The 26,129-nt window shown below is 31.4% G+C and overlaps 3 protein-coding genes across 3 annotated transcripts in view; 1 reads left to right on the forward strand and 2 right to left on the reverse strand.

Moving 5' to 3' along the window:
• The window catches only part of LOC106468330 (nuclear autoantigenic sperm protein-like), a 24,399-nt gene extending 18,645 nt beyond the window's left edge, over positions 1-5,754 (reverse strand). The window contains exons 1-2 of the mRNA XM_022396663.1: positions 5,599-5,754; positions 3,140-3,366 (exon numbers count right to left, since the gene is read on the reverse strand). Coding sequence (XP_022252371.1) covers positions 3,140-3,366; positions 5,599-5,639 — 268 coding nt within the window. The 5' untranslated portion in view covers positions 5,640-5,754. The remainder of the gene's footprint in view (positions 1-3,139; positions 3,367-5,598) is intronic.
• Positions 5,755-5,962: 208 nt separating this feature from the next.
• Positions 5,963-22,685, forward strand: LOC106468329 (transcription factor BTF3 homolog 4-like). Its single transcript, XM_013928748.2, has 7 exons — positions 5,963-6,022; positions 7,314-7,369; positions 12,759-12,872; positions 19,914-20,022; positions 20,210-20,302; positions 21,366-21,428; positions 22,538-22,685. Exons 2-7 carry the CDS (start codon positions 7,316-7,318, stop codon positions 22,582-22,584), a joined length of 480 nt encoding a protein of 159 aa, XP_013784202.1. The 5' UTR covers positions 5,963-6,022; positions 7,314-7,315; the 3' UTR covers positions 22,585-22,685.
• Positions 22,686-23,307: 622 nt separating this feature from the next.
• The window catches only part of LOC106468333 (uncharacterized protein C19orf60 homolog), a 7,864-nt gene continuing 5,042 nt past the window's right edge, over positions 23,308-26,129 (reverse strand). The window contains exons 3-5 of the mRNA XM_013928751.2: positions 24,879-25,083; positions 24,308-24,396; positions 23,308-24,006 (exon numbers count right to left, since the gene is read on the reverse strand). Of these exons, the coding sequence (XP_013784205.1) occupies positions 23,937-24,006; positions 24,308-24,396; positions 24,879-25,083 (364 nt within the window). The 3' untranslated portion in view covers positions 23,308-23,936. The remainder of the gene's footprint in view (positions 24,007-24,307; positions 24,397-24,878; positions 25,084-26,129) is intronic.

Consider the following 26,129-nt stretch of genomic DNA (forward strand, 5'->3'; position numbering starts at 1 on the left):
CAAAAAACAATCACCTAGAAGCTATTGATACAAACCAAAATACAGAAAGAAAAGTAATTTAAACATTAATAACATAACAGTATATGATAAAGCTTTTTGTTGACATGTATAATAATAAAGAAAACATCATAAAGAAAGGATAAAGTATACGTATAGACCACCACATCTTTGAGTGAAATGTCAAAAGAAATGGAAATGATCAGATCAATGGTAACAAGGGCCGAATTAATTCTATTATTTAGTGCTGGGTAACAACTTAAAATTCAAAGGTTTTCATTAACAGAGTTAGAAATCTCTTGTTCTGGAGTCAAGAATTTTAGTCTTCAAGAAGGAAAGAGCGGTGGTTGGTTCAGTAAGATTCAGGTGGATTATCTCAATTCCCATCCGTGTTTATTTTTGGGTTATGTGTAGTTTTACCAAACTAAGTAGCTTTTAAGTGTAATTATATATTACCTACAACTGCATGGGGATGGGTACTGTCTTTGGTTTTAACCAATTCAGTGCGGCTGGGACATTTATTTCCCACTGCACTGGGAAATACAAGTCTCGGTCACAGTGAAAAATTTAAACAAATTTGGAATTCTAAATGTTAACTTAACTACAGAACAGTGCAATTTGCAAATAATACAATATTTCCCAAATTTGGTGTTTTATTTTAAAACTGTTTGCCTATGAAGAGAGATAAGAGCTAGCAGATATTATGAGACAATACGCAACTTCTTGGCAGATTTTATATTTTTTGATTTTCATACAACAGAGTGAAAGAAATGAAGGGGATAACCACTATTTTTTAATACGTCAATTTTGAAAATTTCAAAGTGAAAACAAAATTAGTCAGAACAGATATATTCTGTTTAGGAGACTTTGAACAGGGTTAAATTTATAAAATGTATAAAACAGAAAATCTTTTCTTACAGTAAAGAGATTGTTTATTTTGTTTACTTGGATGTCTACTAAAGCTAAGTTACTGTTTTCTTCCATCTCGCATGTAAAGTTTATATGTGGATTTCAGAGTTTCTGAAAACTTCTTTGCGTGATCAGTGTTGACAAAATGTAGAAAAGCACCATCAGCATATCTTCTATATAATACAAGTTTGTGACAGATGTGGTATTTTTTCTGTCACCGACAATCATAATAGCAGAGAAAAATATCTGCAAGAGTCAGACTTGGGGGTGTTTTCACCCCCACCTTGTCTATCTGGTCATGAAGTTCACCGTTAAATATGAATTATTTCCAAGCTTTTGGTTGTATCAAATACTTCTTGGTCAACAGCCGATGTTTTTTTTAAGGTTTTAATCGATTCTGATGACAGAACTAGAAACAATTCCAAAAACATCCGTACTCAAGGTTGTTTTTTGGTATTGTTACGTCTCCGTTTGTTAATTAATTTTTCCGTAAATTCTTTCCAACTAAACTTTAGAGACACAAGTCCTTTCTTAAATAAAACTGGTTTATTCTTTCTGAATATAACTTTACAATACACTCAATTTCAACATTCACACTAAAACAAACGCTATAACAACGAACGTTAACTTCAACAATACTCTCTGACTGCAGATCAATTACTCACTACCTACACATTGTCCCGTCACGTTGTGGCCATCTTATATATATACACACCAGACTACCCCAATCTAGTAAATGCTAGGGCATTCACAAAGAAACAGGATATTTCTAGAAAACGTGGCGTGACACTAGTCACGTGACCTCGCTGACGCAACAGTATTATCAAATTTCTAACATTTATTACAAAACTTCATTTTCTGCTGATAACATTTTATTTATGAAACCCAATTAAAAACCTTCTATCCTTGAATAAGGGATTATTTTCATTTGTTAGTTTCTTGATGCAAGTCAAATTCATAAAGTGCTTAACCCCTTCGTAATTGTGGCTCATCCCACCAAGTAGACGGATACCAAGATATTTTTATGAATTCATTTAGTACTGTTTGTATAAACTGAATAGATTATCAATTTCATTGTTACCTGTAAATGAAAACACAAAGAATATTTTTTTTTTTTATCACTGATCAAAAAGTTACATTATATATATATCCAACCAATTTGAACTTATTTTATATCATTTAACATGGTAATTATCTTCAATTCCATTACTTTATCAGAAAGATTTATATTAGTTATAGCATTTTTTAAATAAAATATTTAGGATCAGGAATACTGCTAATATTTTCTTTTGTAAAAAAAACAACAACAACAAGATAAGAGAAAATTTGAAAACTCGGTCTTTAATAATACTTTCTTTATAATGACTTGAGTAACTTATCCATCTATTTTGAAACCTATAGTTTGAAGACAATATACAGACCATGCAAGATCATTTTGTCTTCAAGACTGTCTTTGCAAACCCACCCCCGGAGAAGCAAAAATTTAAACCAACTTTTCACGAAATTATAAGTTTTCCTCTTAAACTCCTGCCAATGCCAACTCATTTTATAAGCCAATCACACCATTAGAAGGATTAAACTGTAAATGAAGCCCAACCCGTCTTTCCTAACCTGAAAGTTGTTTTCTCTCGTTCTATCATCTTCATAATAGAGTGGAAAGAAATCATAGGCCTTTTTTCTACTGATCCCTTTAATATATCTTACATTTTTTTTTTCTGGCTTATGTCAACAAAATGAAAGAAAAATGCACTAATTGACATCTTCAGTAATCCAAGCTAGCCTAATCCATTTTTCATATGTAGCCAAAATAATTTCTTACACTTTCAAGGTTTGGTCAATAAAGCTTCACCCTTGAGTTTCTTATAATTTACATATAAATAATACAAATTTGCAAGTTAAAAACAGCTTGCATAAATTACTTAACCCGCTGTGCTGTAATCTTTCTTACAATTTCCTCATTGTCCTAGCTATCCTATCAATATTTGTTCCCAACTTCCCCTCACAACTAACCAAGTTTAGTTTAAACTATCTTTAAGGAACAGCTTTAGAGCTAAGATAACAGCCAGTCAGATATATCTGTGGGTTTTATATTTTTTGGGGAAATAAATAAGGGAGACCCAATTCTCCATCATAGACAAACAACAAAATTCACCCTTTATAAGTAGTTGGGTCCCAAGAACTCAAAAAATTTAAGTGCTGGTGCAAACATTGTAGGTTCTAGCACTAAACTTACCTCCTTCGAGTGCATTTCCAAGGACACCCATTTCAAGTCTTGCCAATTCCAAAAGAGCTTTTCCATAGAAGAAATATGCCTCTCCACATTCATTGGACGTTTCTCCATATTTCTCTGTATATAGTTTACAAGACTCTTGAAAGCTAGAAACAGCTGATGGATAGTCTTGGACAACAAGATGTCTTTTACCTTGAACAAGGTGGTTCACAGCTTCACTGGCAATATTTCTTTTGGAGACGAAGATTTATAAAACTTTATTAAAAAATAATTTCTCTTACATAAAAAGAACAAAAACAAAGAAATGTTTGGAGAATAGAAGATCTAAGGGTGGATTGATTCAGGTATTTCAAATTGTTTAGGGGCTTGGATTAGTTGTTTAGGTGAGATTTATTAATGGTGGAAGAATAAGATTGAAGGTGAATTCCCAAATATTAGAAGAACAAGATTAAAGTAAAAATATACAGATAGTAAATGACCATTTTGTTTTTCAAGTCTGTTCTTGCATAACCACTCTTGGAAAATAAGAATTTAAACCCACCTTTTAAGAAATTATCAATTGCCCTCTTAAAACACCTATATGGCAACTCGTTCCAAAAGCCAACTTATCACACACACACAAATCTTTATAGATTTTTGTATTTTAACATACCTTTTTTTGCAGCACCTCGTCAAGTGCTCCCTGAAAATCTAGATGAACCAAATCCACACCTTTAACAATATCTACATAAGCAGTAACCTCTTCAAAGAATTGTCAACAAAATTATCCCCTAGTGAAACTGTGCTGACTATTCAACAAAAATTTTAAACTCTGTTTAAATGACTTTGAAAAACATCCTTTACTGGACTTTCAAAAACTTTTTCCATCAATGATGTAAAATCAATAGGACTATAATTACTGGGAAAATCTTTATCAGCTACATTGAAAGGAGAAGTAACAGCAACCAAATATAATATTCAATAATTAAAAAAAATATAGCAATTAGCTTACATATCAAACCATTAACCTCCTTCAAAACCATTGTTGCAATATTATCTAACCCAGGAGCTTTATCATTTTTTGAATTTCCCAATTGTTTTTCTTAAGTTCAGTATTAACATGAACATCTGAGAACATCATTCATAAAAACAGAAGAGAAAATAAGAGTTAGTAACCTAGTTGTCTTAGTCTTCATTTATAATTCTTCAAATTCAAAAGTCCTAGTTCAATGGTAACAATTTTATTATCCTTAACATATTCAAAGAAATCTTTACTGTTAATTTTCACATTTTCAGCCAAACTCTTTTTACATATAACCTTTTTGATGTCCTAATGTCCTGTTTGACCTGCTTTTGATCTTTTATAATCAAAGTTCCCAATCATAGCAGTATTTTAATTTGTAATGTCCATCTTTAATTTTATCCCTTACTTACGTTTTTTGTGAACCAACCTGGTTTTTTACTTGCAGTTACCATTTAGACGACCTGATGAAAAATGAACGAGATTAATATTTCAGTTTTTAATGCGGTCATAATTATGGAGGATTTTTATTTTTGGCATGTAGTTTGGTAATCAAGAGAAAGATAAATTTTTAGCATGATTAAGATTTTACTTTTCACCAGTTTGTTAGGAAATCTACTAGAAATGACACTGTTTTAGATTTCTGTATTAGAAGGTAACAATAAATGTTGGAGATTGGGGAACATCTGGGTGCAAGTGATCACTGTTAAATAAGGCTTGATGTTTACTGCATATGGAGATCAAGAATAATAAGTCTGGTTACAAATTTGGAGAAAATACAAGTTACCTGTTGCAAATTGAGCAATTGAATTATATGGAAATATTGATGAAGTCTGGAAATTTATTTTAAAATCTTAAATATTCAAGATATGCACATTTTTTGCAGAAAAAGTAACAAATTCCAGCCTAAATTCTTCTCTTTATATCCACAAACAGAAACCCAAATAGATTCAATCTCCTTACTATTAGTATTATCTTCGTTTGATATCGGTAACTTAAGTAGAAAGCAAATTACATTTGACATATAAACTAACGAAGCTACTTCTCTTCCTCTTTTAGTACTTTATTAAATAACCTATAGTATAATCCTGTACTTCAATTAAAATAAATTTTAAGCATTTTAACTTGTTATTAATTAAGGGAAAATATATCGCAGAGTCACAATATCCATTACGTTTATATTTGTAAGTATTCTTTATTATAACTTATAAGTTTTAATTCAACTTAATAGAGTAAAAAGTACTCATTACGAGTCCACATTAAAACTAATTACATGAAGGTCGTAAAGATTTCACGATTTAATTAATAACTCCTATCCGAACTTTAGAAGCACATACCAAGTGTATTACTGTTAGTAATACTGTATACAAATAAGTTGTACGGTATATTATAATTATCACTAGGCTTAACAAAATTGTTAGTTCATTATAACTAAGTTTTATAATAATCTAGTCTTCTATACCTTTCTTCTTTTTTAGGAGAAGGCACAACGTTGGTTGTCATAATAAAATATTCTACAGTTAAACTATCTATGACTATGATAACAACTATAATTTGTACTTGTCGGCGAAGTTGCAATGACAAACTACGCTACTGCAGGTAATCTACTTCAAAGACAAATTCGCGCGTTTTTTAAAGTACATGACATTTTTTTCCCGCAAATTGACGTCATTAGGTTTAGAACAGTCTCAGATTTAAATATTTTAACTATTTTTTAAAGTCAAGGTGCGATAAAAAATTAGTAAAATATTTTATAAGTTAAAAAAATCAAAAATTGCTAAATTGTTAAAAGATAATACATTTTTGTGTCTTAAATGTAGAGGGCATTTTCTTTGCATGTTTTGTGCCATAATACCCTCGTGTTTGTCACGCTTCCGGGAAAATAGGTATTTAAAATATTTTTAATATATATCTTTCTAATTTAAAAGCAATCTCATTTTTCATCTGTGATTTCATATAGAAAATACATTTTGATGCATCATACAATGTTTCTTATTATGTTAATCTTCACAAGGTATCAAAATTGGAGATACTTTTATTGTTTGACAAGATTGTTAATCACTGACTTAGTTATTAACTACTGCAAGTTCAACTACTATTGTATTTCTACTCCAGTTGTACTTGTAAGTTGTAGTAGTACTAGTAACACAAAATGTTGTTCTGCTGGTACTAATTGAGTATTACTGCCAATTACAATTCATTTCATAAGATTATCACCCTGTAAGAAAATAAAACTCTTAACTCGACCTTAGGCTGTCTTTGTCAAACTAAGTAATTGTGTCCTCTCATGCTATTGGCCTTAGGACACAGCACAAAGAATTGGAGGCCTTTCGGTACTACTACTAGCTATGCTGATAGGTATATTATCCACCCTATTACTACAAGTAAAGCTACCTTTATCATGTTACTGTTAGACCCCTAGATAATATTGTAAAGTTAAATAATATCGCCTACTGACATTCTTTCATCAAGAGAAAATAAAATATTTATTTAAGATAACCCTTCCAATAATAGGGTAGGACTTTGTATAGATGTAACTCAGAGAAATTTTAATTAGGCAACTTCTGCTACTTAGTGTTTGTATTATTTTTAAAAATTGTTTAATGTTGATAAACACAATAAACTGAAATTATGTGAAAGACATGAAGTTATAAACAAGTAACATCTCCAAAATAAAAAAATAGGTTTGATCATAGTCTAGTTGAGAATATAATTAACTATTGAAAAATTTTCTTTTTTTCTTATAGAATTAAAAAAATACTCATTTTCCCATATGATGGTGTTTTCCAAACTGCATGGCATGCCTCCTGGGGGAACACATACTGGTGGCTGGGGGCACGACATTTTGGTGGGAGAGCCTAAAAATAATGACAGAAGAAACAGAAGGGTTGGAGATGATGATAACCTAACAAAACTATCACTTTTACTCACTCCTTACAAGAATCTTTTCATTTATAAAATATATAAAAACAGGTAAAAAATGTTTATTTTGCTGTTATCGTTTGCAAAAATTATTTTAATGTGAAGGGGGGAGTGCAAAGGAAACTTTGCTGAATTAAGGGTGCCACTATTTAAAGTTTGGAAAACTGCCATATGACATTTTTAACACAGTAAATTCTTTTGAAGGAAAAAAATTGGGTAATAGAAGCAAATATTTAATTGAGTTTTTACTGATAGGTATGAATGCTGAAAAGTTAAGCAAACTTCAAGCTCAAGTCCGGATAGGTGGAAAGGTAAACCATTTGAACCTTGTAACCTAATTCGTAATTAATTTTCAGTTCTTGTTCTGTTTGGAGAAAGAGTTTGATGTAGGATGATTTTATTGCATCTTTTGAAATATTCAGTGTATAGATAAAGCATTTAATCAACACTGTTTGTTATGTTGAAGGTGGTACTATTTATTTAGACAAGTTTTATTTACTAGATATTTTACCAAGGATTTTTTTATGGTATTGCATTTTTATATTTTCAACACCTCTCCCCTTCACATACGCAAAAGACAGCAGTTAATAACTGCTAAAAAGAAAATTAACGTTTACTGGTATTGAAATAAATTACTTTTCGTAGTTTCTGGTAATTATGGAAGTCTACATTTTTATATAGAATAATCCCACCAGACTGTCGAGATACTGATGGAAGTACTTTATGTAAAGTGATTTAATGGTTATAATGATTTTTCATGGTGAGTGATGACCAATATGACACATGAGTTTTTATGTACATGGGCTTGTGAAGTTAAATGTAGGACTTCCTGCATAGGCTTGTGATACAATATATATAGACAGGAAGTTTTTACGAGTAATGATCAAGATAACCCGAGTGTTTTTGATGTATGCTTTCTTTTTTTAGTACTTGAGTGTACTGTACATACATAACAGGTTTTTTGTAGTGTATAGAAATGGTTTTAGCAACTAATGATATTTTCCCAGGAATGAAATTACCTAAAAATGTCAAAAATGTGTGTGAACTTCACAATACTGAAATATTTGTTTATCTAAAACTTGGTTTACAGGTCAAAACCAACAATTATTTTCCTTTATTCTTCTGTGTGCAATTTCATAAATAATGTCAAATCTTGTACTATTGTTCACCACCTTTTTGCATTATTACTGGTATCAACTGTAGAATTACTATAAGTAAGAAAGATTGTTTTTTTTTATACTGTTTATGTAACTGGTTTAAAGTATATTTATATATAAATAAATATAGTCAAAAAAAAGGGGGAGACAAATTAGCACTTTGACATATATGTATGTATATGGAAAAGAAACTCAAAAAAGTTTACTCCAAGAAGATAATTGTGGAATGAACTTATTTAAAACTTTTATTAGAAATCAATGGCTTAATTAAGTATCCTAGTTTTGTGCACCGAATCACCTTGAACAATTAATCTTTATTGGTGCCCAAACAGGGACCTATTTTCTGATCGTTTGAGGTACTTTGAGTTATTTGTTTGTTGGTTTTTGATTCTGTTAAGTGCATATTCTAGCATTAACTTAAATTATTGTGCAAAGTTAAAATAAGGTTATTATGGATTTATGATGGAGATTGATGAAACTGATGTGCTAAGCTTGAAGTAGGCTGTTGCAGTTTGACCAATCAGATGGATATGTTAACATGTTAGCTAACAAACTTGTTGGTAAAATATATGACTCCTCCCTCTCCTCTAGCCCTTCAAACTTTGATGCAACTGCTATCTACAAACTGTTCATCTACAGTGGGACTCTATGAGGAATTAACACCACTTTTTGTTACTGCAGTCAACCTTCCACCCCTGCCTATTGGGAAATTCATCTGTTGGGTCTCATTGTTTAGGAATTTATTAAGAGGTTGGAAAGACATTTTTAACTTTACCAACTATCTGAGAGTAGATGAGTGCAAACTGTAGCCTCATATTTGAGGGGAGGGCCACTAGATGGTGGGAATCACTGGGATCAGAAATAACTTTTAAAAATGGGAGAATTTAACAATAACTAACCTATACCTGGCTGTGTTAAATAAAACTGAGTCGTCTAAAGAACTGTTCAGTAGAATTTAGAAAGTGCACTTAAATTACGGGGGAGAACATCAGACATTTATTTGGAAGTAAAGATGATAAAGTAAAGTATTTGATATCTCAACTGTATATTACATTATGAGAGTACTTGGAATTACACTGTGCTGTTTCTATTGCAGATGTACTAAGCAGAGTAAATATTGGTGTAAGAAGAAACTAGAAACTGTTCAATGAGAAGTTATTAATGGAAGTGAAATCACTGAAAAATTGTAAAATGTTATAAATGAATGAAATACTTCTTAATGGGCTGATTGAGCCCTCCATTATTTTTGGCTAATCCTGTAGTTATCATTAAGAAAAATACTAATGATTTATGGTTCTTTGTGGACTACAGAAAGGTAAACCAGATCTCAGAAACCGATGTAACCCATTGTAAGTGATATCCTGAGTGATTTCTCGGGAATAATATTCATTAGTATTCTAAATTTATCAAATTTGTTTTAAAGGTCAAGGGTAAGCCTAAAACTGCTTTTATAATTGATAATGGAATTTATAAATTAAAAGTGATGCCTTTTGGTTTGAAAAATGCACCTTCCACCTTTCAAAGACTCATGTATTTGTCCTTAAAGGAGCAAGTGTCCTAAATCAGAAGTTGTTGTTGTTTTCATACCATTATTTTAACAACAATTAAAAAACCTCAAACTATAATCTTGGCATGGCTAACCTAACTGTGAAAATTAGTAAAAGTAAATTCTGTCAATCAGAAGTGTCGTCTCTAGGATTTAAAATTACTTGTAATGGAATACATGCAAAAATGATGAATAGGTTAATGCTGTAAAAGACTTCTATCCTCCAAAGAATTGTAAGAAGTTAATTACTTTTTTAGGTATGTGTTCTTGGAATAAAGTGCGTGAATTGGAATTCAACTTCCAATTGTTGTCAAGATGCATTCCAAAATATAAAGTATACACCATTATATTATTTATTAATTTCTGAACTTTCTATAACTTGTGGTTAATAAATTTCTAATTTTTCATCTTACCCTAGAAATAATGTAGTTCTTTGATACGTTCCATAGTCACTCGTCAGTCTTGACCCCTTAATTTAAACCAGAAAAGTTAGTAAATAAATCTTTTAAAATGTAGTAAGACAAGTATGCAAATAAAACTATGTCAAGAAGCAACAGTATATGCAGGTACATTACAATCAGCAAACAACCAACATAGCTTACAATATCTACTGTCCAGTTTAGGGGGGGATAACAAAAAATCAAATACACAGTAACTTAACTCCTGCCTTTGTGGGAATATCACAAAACATTGTTGAGAAATGATGCCAGTCTTGATTTTTGTCCCATGGAAATAGATCACCAGGTTTACACAAACCTTGTGCTGTTATGTGTATATATATCGTTTTACTTTATCTTTAATATGTGAAGGAAACTTACTTCTCCCTGGGTTGTGTTCTTTATCAACAAGAACTCTATCTAGAAGTTCCTTAATAGTGGATGTTGGTTATAACAGTTGTAAAAGTTAATGTTATTCACATCTTGTATGCGTTATTGCATGAGATATAAAATGTTGAGCTGTATAATATTTCTTAACATATTAATTTTGGGTATTTAATAACATGAACTGAATACTAAATATTTGTTTCATTTAAATTATGAGAAAAAACTACACATTAAACTGACTGAGGTGTGATTTCTACTTCACTATTTGCACCCAGTAAACTGACACTCATCTGTCTCTTCTTTTGATTTACTTTGTGAAAATTCCCATGACGTGTTTTTTTCCCTAGGATCAAAGAAAATGACATTGGTTAAAAACTCAGACTCTTAGACCACTGACACAATGTGTTTTTAAGTGCACTGTCTCGAGACTGTTGACAGAGAAAAAGGTTGAACAGTTTTGCAAGGAAAATAACTAGGTATGTGGAGGGCCCTGGAAAAAATTAATTACAATATGATAGTTTTTTCAAAACTGTTGGATCCCTCCGGTGAACCCTGTGTAGTTGTACCGGCTCTTCTTCCATCACTGTCCTACAAAACAAAATTAAGGCAAAAATTAATAATACCACACTCTCAAGTTAGACCAAAGTGTTTTTGTGGTATATGTTATTTTTAGATTGGAAACCATTCTCATTGTTTTTTAAACTCATGAATTATTCTACATATACAAGTCTCTGTAGCACCCCTTAGAATGAGTGTGGTTCCACTCCAGGAGGGGGGGTGGGTGACACAGAAGCAGGGCCAAATAATTAGGTAACCTTTAAGGGTAGAGATTTAGGGCCAGTAAGATAACTTCCCACATCTGGCTTGCAAAGATGTCATAACTATGTACAGAACACTTAGGGCCAGTAAGATAACTTCCCACATCTGGCTTGCAAAGATGTCATAACTATGTACAGAACATCAGCCCAATCGTTTATGTTATTTTTTGAGATCTGTTGTTAACTTTTTGCCTAGTGTTATTATGTGTTCTTTGAGGAGTATACTTAATTGTGAGGTGTTTATTCATTTTCTATCATCTTGCTTATCCACAAGATCTTAGATATATATATATGTATTTGTGTGTATAGTCATTGGCACAAATTTTAAATTTTATACACTCTAAACATTCAGTTAACATAAAAATACTGGACAAATGTACATTTAGCATCCATGATAAATTTGAAAGCAGAAAGAAAAGAGTATTAATTTCCAGTTTTGTTATAGTTTTTTTAATAAATCATTGGTAAGTTGTAAGTTGTTATTTAATATTTTGGTTTACCATTCCGATATACTTTAGTATCCATAGTGTTTTTTTCTCAGTAGATCAAGTGATTGTAGTTAAAATAATCTTTTCGAGAATATTGGTGTGGTTTTAAGATAATTTTTATATGCAACAAATACACAAGTTGTCAGAACTCTATTTATATAAACCATTTGATACAACAACAACAACAACTGTTATGGTGTATATGCCTTTTATGAGCTGGCTATGTTTGTTGTTTCCCATCCAGCCTGAAGTGCTCTGGATTGAGTGAAACATATCATCAGTGAATATGACAAATATAGTGTGATTGGAATACAATTATTATACACTTCTAATTCTTGAAAATCCCTAAGGGACTAGATTAACAATGTAGTATTTAAAGTGTAATAGGCATAATACTAATGTCTTATGACAAGTATAATTGTTATCGTTCTTCGCCAGCTTGTAAAAGGTGTATACACCATAAGAAATTGTATATAGAATTGAGGAAGAAACAAGACGATTGTATGTTTCACAAATACATCATTAATTCACAACCATGCTTTTTCCAGTAAAGGCATCATCATGGTTGTGAATAAATAATGTATTTGGTGAAACATGTATTTGTTTTGTTTTTCCTCAATTCTGTAACTATGGAGTTTCACCAACTACCGACAATTTCAAGTGTCAATTTTTATATATAATTGTTTTCAGCTATTCTTTTTATAAAACACAATTTGTTAAATACAGTTAAGTATCAAGACTTTAAGAATAAATAAAAAAATCAACATCTTGTTTCTTTAATTGAATACTGAATTAATAATTAAACTAGTTATTGATCTTTTAAATATTTGATCATGTTTCATAAACGTTTTTTTCTTTTTCTTCTAGGGCACAGCTCGTCGTAAAAAAAAGGTTGTTCACAGAACGTCAACTACAGATGATAAGAAACTTCAGACTTCATTAAAAAAACTGTCTGTAAATAATATACCTGGGATTGAAGAGGTAATATGCTTACATTTAATTCACACCTGATGAGTGCAATAGCTGACAAAAGTTATTAGTTTTATTTGAGTACTGATATTCACTTATTTCAGTTTTTGGTATTGAATTGCTGAAAAAAACCAGGCATACTTTTGTACTCTTTTACAAACTACCACAAAATGAAATAATTGGTTGTTTTTTCCTGAAGATTGTTAATGAAATTGTTAGAGATTACACCAGATCAGGCCTCGTCAAATATTATCAGATCTAGAAGCCAGGTTAGGTTTGTACCGAGAAATGGGGGCTACACTAGTTCCTCAATTATCCATGGTTTTTTTCTTTTCCCAAAATAACTGTGCCATTAAAATTCTAGACAATATTTTACATGTTTTGGAGAAATTGTCGCTTAGATGTAAATTTTGGTTGTAAAAGTTCAGATGTTGCATGATATCTGGGATTTTTGTGTGCAGGATCTGGCGTGCGTTCAAATTATAAGTCAGCCAGTTCAAGCCTAGTCTTTCCTCTTTTATTTTTAGCTATCAAGATAGGAATACAAAATATTTGTAGCTTGGTTAACTTTATTTGATTAGTGATTAAAAACATAGCATACAAAAACACACAAAATACACATTCAGATTTCACTCAACTTCAGTTGTCGTCTGCTGTTCTATGCTGCACAGTGGGCACCCAGTTACACATTGTCCTTTTCCCTACAGGTAAATTGGTATCTCCAGTTTGTTTTAACAAAGGCTTCATCATAATAATCCTCAAGCATAGATTTGCACTGATTTTTTACTTATTTTTCACAGGCATTGATAGGGTGTGAATATACTTCTGTGTCTGTAGTAGAAAAAGTGCCAAAGTTTAAGAGCTATTTATGCCTATGTTAGTAATTAAATTCAATTAAAATGGGAATGGGCAATCAAAAGAGGAAATGTTATAGGTGAAAAAGTGGAATTGAACTTGTGTAACGTGTGAAATTCAGAGAAATCGAGCATGACCGACTGACTGACCAGCTGACACTTGGCTTTTATGATTGTGATGACTTTTATAATTTTTCATGATAATGTGATTAAACAACAGTAAAAAGATTATAATTTAAAACAAGGAACTTAAATATATTGAAAAATTTTATTTAGATTAAACAATGGGCTAACTAGTGAGATATACTAGTGCCTCAATTATCTGCTGTTTCTTTTATCCGCAAATTTTTTGCTTTCCTCGGACCAGCACAAATAATCGAGGGACCAGTGTATATTTATTTACTTTCACTGCAAAAAGTGCATGCTGATGATCACATGATATCAAAAACCACTTGATAGTATTGCCTGAAGTAACTGCTTTTGGTTCCGTATGAGTCTAAACATGTGCAATGATCGATTGATTGAATTGAGAGAAAGAAGAAAAACAAAATGGCACAAAATTAGGAACGTGTTGTGCAACTGCAGTGCTTCATTCTTGAAAAAACATGAAGTTCCAGATCGGCTGTTAAAATCATAGAAACAAAGTTTGATTTAGAACTCAAGGAATACAAAAATATTTCTGGACTTCCAAGAGACCAGATCCGTTCTAGATTTTTGAGTTCTATTTAACATAGCCCTGTCCACGAATAAAATGGGAGAAAATACTAGGTGCCATTGATGAAATTTTTAGTAACAATGGTGACCTGACACTGGGATTTGTCAAGGCCTGCACTAGATAGTGTGGATTATTAAAACAAAATGGTTTTGATTTTCATTACATAAAATTCGTTTATTACACTTTGTGGTGCTGTCAGTTTCAACTAATTAAGGCATTTATATTATTGGTAAAGATTAGTTACTAGTGGTTATTTTATAATATTACTATTGTTATGTATTTGCTTGTTTGTTAATTTCCGGTAGAAATTCTTTCCGAGGAACTTCGGCGATACAAGTCCTTTCTTGATTAAACCAGTTTATTCTTTCTCGATACAAACTTTTAGTACACAGTAATTCCACAGTCAGTACGTTTCTTGTCACTTTAAACTTAACAATTTTTATAATACATGCTATAAATCACAGCGATTCACAATCTCGATAACTTTGCTCTCTACGAATGCAAAACACACACACTAGCTCGAAACAGAATCGTAAATTACGCGAAATTCACTGTGACTACTGTTCGCTTAACCATACATTCAATCCCGCTGGCTTTTCTCCCCAGGCTTATATATTAACAAAGAGGCTTCTCCAAAATTCCCGGTGTTCCTCGATAATTCGAGAAATTCAGTCACGCATGTGCCAGCGGCGTCACGTGACTTCCGCTGTCGTAACACTATCTTTCATTACTATTATATTTTATAAAGTTATGTGCCATCTGTGGGATAACAAGAGGCTCATCTATGCTATTCCACTTTCTACAACCGTTCTATTCCAAGCTACGCAAAGAAACTCCTTTTCTTATACCCAAACTAAACTCTAAAATATTCATCCAATCTACTTTAAACTTTTTCAATGTTACATCTTCCATCACACCTGAAGAAAGACTGCTATAGGCTGACTATTTATTAGAAGAGTCATTATCTAAGGCTTAATTAAGTTTTTCATAGGATAACTTAAATATAATCTTAAATAGATTTAAACGTATTATACTTGAACCAGAGACTAGGCCTATAATTATTAAGAATCATCATCAGTCAGTACTAATAAAACAACTAAAAGAGCATGCCAACTAAAAATCTTTTAAAAAGATCTATTGTTTTGAGAGATTACCTGCTCCCATCACCAGGGGTGCATGTAGAATGCAGTATTTATTACATAGCTTAAATAAGTGAGGTCACATGATAAAACATACCACTGGTAACATCAACAACTAGACATGTTGAGAAATGTCTGGTAGGGAACAGACCCTTTGTGGTTCAACAGTAAGTTTATAGACGTTCAATGCTGATTATCTGTGGTGGACAGAGTGCAGATAACCCACAGTGCAGCTTAGCACTGAGAAAACAACACATAGAGAATGATGAGGAGGTTAAATATAGTTGGATTTTACATACTTGTTTACATTTTAATCAAACAGAACTGCACTAGTAGCTCTGGGCTGGTATGTATAGCTCTAAATTTGATATTCGCAAGCATCGAAGTAGTAGATTTTTATACGCCTGATGCATAGGCACACCAGTGAATATAACCCAATGCTCATAATGGTTACCCACTTTTCACAACACTACATATATCCAGTAGAATGCAATATCAGTTATCAACTCATTTATGAAAATGGAAAGAGTTGAGTGTGATGTAAGACTCGGGAGTATAACCGCATATAGGTAAATATATGGTTTTCAAAATATTTGTGTCATGAAAGAAAATGTTATTACAGGATTTCTTGGTGTTGTTACAGCAACATTAAGAGAGACATGAAATTATTTCTAGAGAAATATTGTAACCATTCTATGGTGTTCCAACAGCCTTTTAGAAGCACTTGACAGCTAAGTTACAGGCTTCTCCAGTCACCAAATCTGAGAGAAGCAAACCCTTCAACCCTAAGAAAATATAAGGGTTTGCACTTCACCCAAAATGGCCACAAAAATGTAAGATTGTGTGTACATGAGAAAAGAGTCCCTAGATGATATGGAAAAACCAAAGAAACAATGTCTGATGTTGACAAAACAGGAGTACTGCCTGAATTGGTGCAGTGAGGAAGGTCTGTAGCCCAAAACATTTGTGTATAAATATTTGGAAGGTGAAAGTAATGGCTTAGAGTTATAGAGATTATCTGTTCTGATGTGTTGAAAAGATAGTTGTGAACCATTTCTACTAAGGAAGACAGTTTTCGCTATCTTCGGCCTCTTTTCATCTTTCGTAATACTAAACCATAAAGAGAAGTAATTAAGTTAACCTTATACAAATAATCACTTAATTTCACTTCCTTAATATAAAAACATGTCAGTTTGCTGTGGTAATTTCTGATTTTTTATTTATACGAACAAACACACTGAATAAAACCATAATTATCATTAACTTCTATGTAAGAATAAGCTATCTTTGAATGTGATTTAATTGTTTTGAAAGCATAAATTTAATTTTTGATTGTTCGTAGTTTTTGGCAATATAATTGTCCATCTGCTCCCTCTGTATTGTTCCTATTTTTTGTATTTACTCACTCTTCTCAGGCTTATTTCCTCTTCTATCAATGTAATAATCTCATCAGAAGCTTGACTGTTCTGAAGATTAAAGACTCACTTTGAAAGGTACAAAAGACTTGCTTTAAAGAGGCCTGACATGCTAATTCATATAGAAACTAATATAAAGATTCTGACTAAATGAACTTGGATTGGTGGCCAAGTGTATAACTAAGCATGCTTAACTTCAAGTAATTATTTTAGAACTATATATTATTTTTATAGTTCAGTATTACCAGTGCTTGGAGTGAGGCAGGATGCCATTTCACTTCTTTCAAGGAGTGGAATGGCATCCTGCCACCTTGCAGATGATTATAAGCATCTCTTAAAGGAAAAGTTCAATAGAAGATGCAATAAATGTTTACAACAGCAAGGGACTGAGGAGAGAAACTATATTTTTTTCTTAAAACCTCGTGTAAGAGAGAGGTAGAAATGAGACAAAGTAGTACATCGATGGAGCAAATGAACTCTCTCACTATAGGCTTGTCAGTCTGCACGAGTTCATAACCATCAGGTTTTCCATACTATAACTCATAACAGTATACACTTAATTTTTTTTGCCCTTTGAGCCATTTTTAATTAATAATCCCATCACACAAGCTGTAAATCACTCTGCGAATGTGCACCTAATATTACTGTAACAAGTACATCTCATGAAGAATTTTTATTATTACTGTCTTTCATCACCAAATCTAATAAGTTTCTAATTTTTACATTTTACTATTATACATACGCATAAAAAAAACGAGAAGTATGGTGTTCAGCTTCAAAAATTTAACAAACCATTTTCATCCTTTTCTCCTACTTCACGCACTGAGTATTACTATTATAAACATTAACTTTGTTACTTTTGTAGAGTATTAAGTACTCCATTCAAATCAGTAACAAGTGTTATTATTGCAGGCATAACATATGTATTCTACCTGTTTGTATGAATATATGAATTTTTAAACGTTTTCATTTGGTCTGTTCCTATGCATTTTGGCATAAACATGTAGTCCAGTAAATCGGTGAAATTGTTTCATTGTTTGTTATTCTCTAGAAGATAGCATCTACTTTACTCATTGGTATGTTGCTATAACTCCACGCACTCTGTGTAGAAATAGATTGTTCATAGCAGTGTCTTTCCCTGGCCAAGATGGATGATATTTATAGGTTAAATTTTTTTTGTCCGTTTTCATGAGAATGACAAGTCGCATGGTAACACGTTACTAATGAGTATAACCAAGATTTCTTTTTAGTACAGATCATCTGTTGTATTGAGAAAAATAGAATCAACATCATGCATGGGAATAACTGTTGTTTGATTTACCAGTCCAGTGGAAAACAACTGTTTAGTGTCCATGCAGGTGTGTACATCATGTGTCTTGCACTGTCCATGCAAGTGTGTACATTATGTTGTATTTTGCATTATAAATAAAGGTGGTGTTTCATTTTACATCACGTATCTAGTCTCTCTATTTCTTAACTTAAAACTAAGTTGTTTAGTTAAGTTCAGATTTACCTCACAATTTTCCTCATTCATCCTCCCATCATATAGTGGACCTATCTCATGCGTGGAAATCAGTTTACCTAAGAATACCAGTATTTAATTATCAACATTTAATTAAGTAATTTAAACAGTACAGTCTTTCGACACTCACAGGATTACTAGAGATTAATGCTATGAGTTAATATTTCCAGTTAGTTTCATTAATGTTATTGGTTAATACAGTAAATCATAATGTGTTAAAATCTTTGGATTTAGGACTAACCTAAATCTTCCCAGCCGTTTGAAGGTGGATTGTTATTGGAATTACAGCTGAAAATATTGTGGGGCTACCCAATTTCTTCTAAATCATATAGGTTTTAGTTTCATTTATGACATTATTTCTATTCAACTTCTTGTACAGAATTGGCTTCGGTGTGACTCAGTTTTGGTCAATTTTTAAAATACTGGTATTATTACATCGCATTTAATCCCAGCTTGTGTTTCCTACAGAATTATTCCTGACATTTAACCCTTCATTTCTAATGCTCCATTATAGAGGTTTTCTTGTTTCTAATTCTTTTATTGCAAAATTTATATCAACATTATATCTGATGAATAATTCAAGAATTAATAACATTTTTTGTTTTATTGTGAAGTAAAGCTACAGTTGGGTATTTTTAAATTTATTGGCTTTGTCAAAGAATTGTCTGAAATGAGTATTGTTATGACATCTTCATTTCTGTGATTCCTTTTTGACCATTAGAGAGAATGACAGATTCTTGGATTGAGTTTGACTCATTGGTATAAGACTACAGGATTTTCCTTTACTCACTACGGGTTGACTTTTATCCATTGATTCTAAGAAAACAAGGAAAATGTCAGTCACATTCCATCTGCCATGTCCAATACCAAATAGGCTTTTCATCCAGTACCAGGGCAAATCAGTTTAGCTGGGATATCACAGACTTAGTAATGGTCTAAGTGCTATATATAACCTTAGTGCTTATAAATAACAACTGTTATGGTGTCAACCAGATTAAATACGTGAATCGTAATTATTCTCAGTTTTATTTAAGTCATTTACAAGTCAGATTTTTAAGGTAAGAATTAATTTATTTTATTTTTATGTAAAATTAAGGAATAAAGTTTCACCCATTGATGTAAGATTCCATGATTGAGTTTTACTCATTGTTGTAAAAAGTTTCCAGGACTAAAAGAAAAGAAAAGTTAACCCAACCAACATCATATTAAAATATTTGATACATACTAACGTTTTTGTGTCGATTAAGTCATAAATATAAATGGATAACCACAGTTCTCTCACTGTGTAAGATTGAAAATTACTTTCTGAACCACTGTATATCAGAATCTATTGTAAGGATATAACATTTACAGTACTTAGTTAAAGGTATGTTGTTTTTTGTTGAAAGTCTTTGAACAAAATTTGCAGGTCAACATGATCAAAGATGATGGAACTGTGCTGCACTTCAATAACCCAAAAGTTCAAGCCTCTCTGACAGCCAATACTTTTGCTATCACAGGACATGCAGAAACAAAACGTAGGTTTATTAAAGTATAGATTATTTTAAAAGCAGTATTAGTTTATTTAGAAACTGTGAGCTGAACATCTCTAATGATCTTGTTATAGTTAGCAGTAGTGAATGTGTAAAAACTAGTCCTGTTTTATACTCTACTTAGAATGTAGTGCAATATATTTATGTTGGTTCATCTTTTTTTCTGGCACAGAAATTACAGACATGCTTCCAGGTATATTAAACCAACTCGGGACAGAAAGTTTAACTCATTTAAAGAGATTAGCTGATATCCAGAGCTCTGTGGGTAAGAGAATTTTGTTGTGGTTTATATTGGTACTTAAGCCTTTATTATAAAAAAAATTTTGAGTACTAATTTTGATCTCCGAGAAAGTGTATTTAATTTAACTACTTATTTTTTTAGTAAGTGAAAATTGTTTAGAGGGAACTGTTTGGTTAATTAATTGTTTTAGCATTTTAGAATTATTTGTACTACACTTATTCTAAGCAATTTTAACACACAATCATTTTGACACTTTATACAAACATATTTATAGTTTTCATTTCATTGACATTTTCTTTTTGACTCTTGATAACAAAATACTATACAAGTATTTAACATATTTAGCTCTTGAATATCTAAAATTTAGGAAGCGCCTCATTTTCAAGTAAATTGCAAATGTTAATTATTAAATTGTTTAACCCTTTCTCTGCGGCTGGGATGTATATTTCCCAGTGCTCCCATCCCCTCACCTGTGACTGGGGCAAATGTTTCCCATTTTCATTCAAAATTGCTGCGTGTGATGTATGGGAGTAAAATGAGTTGGAAAGTATTTATTGGCATCCCTCAATGTTTTCCACTTAGCCCTTCAGTAACCAACAAGATGCCTAAGCGCATTGTATGACAATTGCATGCCCGCATCGCTAGAGCAGCGAGTAATAACCCTAATTACTATGTAAATATGCTTGACAAAGATAGCTTAGAAGATAGTAAAAGTGAGTCAAGTGGTGTTTGAATGTATGATGATGATGAAGAGACAAGAGGATGTTAGCTTTCCATCTAGTGATGATAGTCAAGATGATCAACATGGACTCAGTACAAGAAGGCATAAACAGTGTTGACAATGGAAAACATTTGTCTCGGTTGCAGTGCAAGGGGGTGGGAGCACTGGGAAATGTACGTCCCAGCCACAGTGGGTTAAGAAAAGATTCCATTTGTAGATATACATTATTCTAGGGTAAATATCTGTTCTAATTTGTTGAATTTCAAAGATTCCTTAACTTTCTAGTTTCATGCAACTTCTTTATATCAGATTCTTTACTTGTAAAAGTTTGACAAGATCCAAAAATACAAAATTTTCTTTTTTTAGCAAGTGCCAGTGAAGATCAGACTGAAAACACAGGAACTAACGAGGATGAAGAAGAAGTTCCTGGTACGTTTCACACATATGTATAAACACTGTTATTAATGTAAATCCTTGTTTTCCCTAATAAGAAACCTTACACCTCCACAGTTTTCATTTTGTAAACTTTAGAAGTGTAAGTTTATACAGAAATTTTACTAGATTTTTTCTTTAATGTACTGTGTCGATTAGAAATCATTATATTGTTGTATCAGTGTTTGTTTTTCATAAAAGTGTTAAGCCTACATCTTGTGTGTCAGGTGAAGTAGAAACACTAAAACATCACAACTGAATGGTTTTTAATGAGAAATAAGTAATTCTTAAAATGGAATTGTTGAGCGTGTCCAGGTTGTTTTTTGTAATCTCTGGTTAAAATTATATTTTTCAATTGGCGATGAAAATGTTACTTAAAATCAATGTTTATTGGTGCATGGTCAAGATTTAAATCATGTGCAAATGTTTATCTCGTTGAGAACAAAAAAAACCATGATCACTTGTTACGAAAGTTTATGTCTGAGAACCAGGTTTCTGTATCATTTGATACGAACCCTTTAACTAATTTGACTTTAACAGCGTCATAGGTAAAAATTGTAATTTATGTAGTAGTAACATTTATATGTTGTTATTGAAGCTTTCTACTTTTTTGGAAAACTAAAATTACACCTTAAAATTTTAATTAGACAGAATATTTACAAAATGGTGTTGTTCGGTACACATCTTAGGTTAGCTTAATAAAGTACTCGTTAAACCTCACCATCGCACTTTAGTTTACCAGTATCCTGACTGATGTGTTTTATTAATAAAATTGTTACATAGATTTAGTATGAAGTATTCTGGTTTGCAAAATTCACACGTTTTTTGGTGAGATACAAGTAAATGAAATGTTCAACTAATGATTTTAAGCAATGTGTGTGTAGATGTAGAGGATGTATTAAGGTGTAAAAAGTTGACCAAATTTGGATTTCCTAAACAATGTTATTTTATCATGGAATTTTTAAATGAAAGACATCTTATTCTTTAAGATATGTTAGAAGTGATTTAGATGTTTCACAATATTATTTTTTATAGAACAAACATTAAACTAAAAAATAAAAGTACTTTTGTTTTCTAAAAGCATATATATATATATATTCTTTCAGATCTAGTTGAGAACTTTGATGAACCATCGAAGGCTGAAGGAGTTTAGGAATTATGTTCCTATGGCAAAAGTGTCTTAAGAATATTAAAAGTACAATTTCCAGTTGTTGTCTTTCAGTCAAAGATTAAATATGACTTTTTAAAACCACCGTCTCTGTTGCCATAATTTGGATCCTTTATTTTCTATACTCTCAAACGCATTGTGTAGTTTTATGTAGATAATTTACAAATACGAAAAGTAAACATATCTATACATAAAACTTATTTTAAGATGGGAAATGTTCCGACATGTCATTATAATATAGAAAGAAGTGCGAGAGCTCATTACACACACTAAATGTAAGTGGTTATAGTAATGCACTTTTAACTTCTTCAGATTGAGATAAGAGAGGTAGATAATTTGGCTTTAAGTGTTGTGTTTCTGATGCTAAAATTACACCGATTGTATTTCCTTACTTGCAAATTATGTAGCAGTAGTTTCAGGAAAACTTTTAACATAAAATGAATTATTGTTAATCTTGTGTCTTCATTTCAGACACCTGCAGTTGGTGTTGTATTAACATGGGCTATAAGCCCTGGGGCTCCATAAAAACAAAACAAATACCATATAATTCAATCAAGTAGGCTTAAGTTGACCCTGCATTTCTCAAGTTCATCGTCAATATTAAATGAAAAACATTGTATTCTTAGTTGTTGAATTTTTTTTTATTTCATATCATTAAAACAATTGAGAATGGTTGGTGTTAAGTGTAAATACTTATTAAAGCGATACTTATATTCATGAGAAGTGACTGCTTTATTTTCAACAGTACAAAATATTTCAGTACATTAAAAAAAAAGTTTAAGGTGTTAATTTTAAAGCAATAATACCTAGCAGCAGGTACACTTAAACAGAAATATACTTTTTTTATGAATAATACAAACACAAGATAAAATAAGTGCTGAACATATAAAATATATGAGCATAAAAAAATTTATAAAAATGTTTCACTGAGGTTTACTGCATAAATTTGTAAAACGATTTAAAAAAAAAACAGAAGTGATCAGCTAATGGTAATCAGCTTATATTCTATCTATCTTAAAGACTACTTATTAACTGGTATATATATTGAGAACAACCAAATGATACAAACCAATGGAATGAAATTCAAAAATGATTATCACAGCAGGACGGAATTTTTAATTGAACGTCAGAAACAGATTAACTTTATTACTTTGATATAATGGTTAATTAACCATTATTAGAACATGTACTTTGATGCGTATGTTAACCAACCTGCTGACATTTCATTTAAAAAATGTTTATAAAAGTAGAAAACTTGTATATGTAATCTCACTTTTCATACAACGAAAGTATTTATAATAGTACATTGATCATCTCTGTGCTGGCTAAGACTGTGCTTAGAGCTCCCGCATCTTATATCGCAGTTCTTCTAAGTGTTCGTTGATCTTTACTTCCACATTTTTAAGTCTGAACAACAACAACAAAAAAAAGTTCATATATGAATAAAATCTAATTCTTTCTATCTATTAGGACATCAAAAACTACTGCAACACATTTAGGAAAGCTAATTCTTTCTATCAGTTACGATATTAGAAGCTGCTGTAAAATACAATGATATCTTTTGTTATACCATTTACTGTTTGGAAATATGTAATTCAAATAAAGAAAAGTAACCATTTTAAAATTGATTTTTTAAGATTTAAATAGCTTTTTAAAAGTAGTTGGTAAAGTAAGATTTATGTGAAAAAAAATATGGTACTTGATATACCTTTGCTTCAGATCGACGACCAATGCCTGTCTCTCTGGTTCCTCGGGGTGGTCAATGACATTCTGCTTTGCAAGCTGAAGTCTGACAGTCTTAAGAAGAAGAAGAAAAAAGTCTGAATACAAATTACATAAATTACTTTAGCTTCTATGAAAATTACCAGATGCCAGAATGAAATTTAAACCTACATAAGTACACAGGATTAACTAACTTAGTATTATATTGAAGGGTAATTTGCTAATGTAAATTAAAATTCCTTCAAATTTTTGAGATCACAGATTTTTTAATTTCTCCAAACAAACTAAATTTCCAGGTATTATACTAAATTTATTAAAATTGGAGGCTATGTGAACTGGTAGTTGAACGAAGAAACGAAAAAAAAACTCATTATAAACTCAACATTGTAGGTAGAACTCGCACTTATTAAATGTGAAAATGAAAAATTTAAATCAGTCCTCAAAATAAAACTTATGAGAGACATGACTAAGCAAGTAAACTTTGTATTTAAATATACATTAGATGAATATATAACAAAAAACAAAAAAAAAAAACTTAGTTACAGATGTAGGCTTACTAGTTCTAGTTTTGTCTTTTCCTCCTCCTGAAGTTGAGAAAGACGATCAGCCAGATGAGGAGATTTAAACTCGGTCCTCAGCTGCTGTTCAAACTTTACAATTCTTTCGGAGATTCTTTTGAACTCCTGAGTTATTTCATGAACTAACTGTCGAAAGCGAATAAAGTCATACTGTGGTGCGGTTTTCAGATAGATTTTGTGTGCTCTAGAAATCGACAGTGAGAACATGCTATATTGTTATTTCAGTATTCTCATTCATTTAGTAATGTATTAAGATGATTTACAAGAAAGCCAAATACTGGGGCTTAAAAATCACAACTTTATGATTAGTAACTACCCTTACGCATTCTCCAACAATTAAATATCCTACACCAATATTATATTTATGCAGATATAACCTTGCCTTGATGGTTTAATACAATACAATTAAACATCTGAAAATAGTCTCCTATTTCACCATAAGTTTAAAACTTGTTTATCCTGAAACAAATTCCACTACATAAATTAAATTCTGACCTACAAGTATTACTTAAGGTGTCTGGGACAAATATAGATTGCACTATTGTGTTATTAACAGTATTCTGTTTATGTGCTTGAATGAAGTTGGAAAATCAAATATATTTTGGTCTAAGTAGCACTATCGTTCAAGAAGATAGCTCTAAATTTACATACTATTAACTTTGTTCAACATCTGATTATTTTTAAATTTGAAATCTAAAAAAAAAAAAATTTCAATGCATTCAAAAAATTATTGTCTTATGGCTTTGGAAAGGAGTTTTCCAAAAGAAAACAAAATTTTCTCAATAAAACATGCCAAATAGAATTAAGCAATTAAAGAAAGGATTGCTTAAAAAGAACAGGTAAAATTAGGTTTAGTGTGTGCAGGCCCGCCGACTGGAATGGGGGGGGGGGTGAATGAAACCTGGTTACGCCGTAAAGCATCTTTAGGCTATGTCGTCATTTAATGATAAAAAACATAATTTTTGGCTTTTCTTTGCATATAGACACTTGATACATTAAGAACGACTGAAATAATAATTTGAGTAATAATTAATATGTATTTGTCACTTTATAGATTTAATAGATATTTGTTGTTACTTTAACTGATGTTTTTACGCTTATACTGTGAGGTCAAAACAGCTGCTGTTATGATTTTGTCTGGTTTATGCATATAGAGCTCGTTGCTGTCCTAATTTAGGATCTTCTTTTTAATAAATTCTTGAAAATGTTAAAAAAGAGAGAGAGAAAGGG

This window comes from Limulus polyphemus, unplaced genomic scaffold (genome assembly GCF_000517525.1).
Source record: "Limulus polyphemus unplaced genomic scaffold, Limulus_polyphemus-2.1.2 Scaffold2965, whole genome shotgun sequence".
Classification (NCBI taxonomy): Eukaryota; Metazoa; Arthropoda; class Merostomata; order Xiphosura; family Limulidae; genus Limulus; species Limulus polyphemus.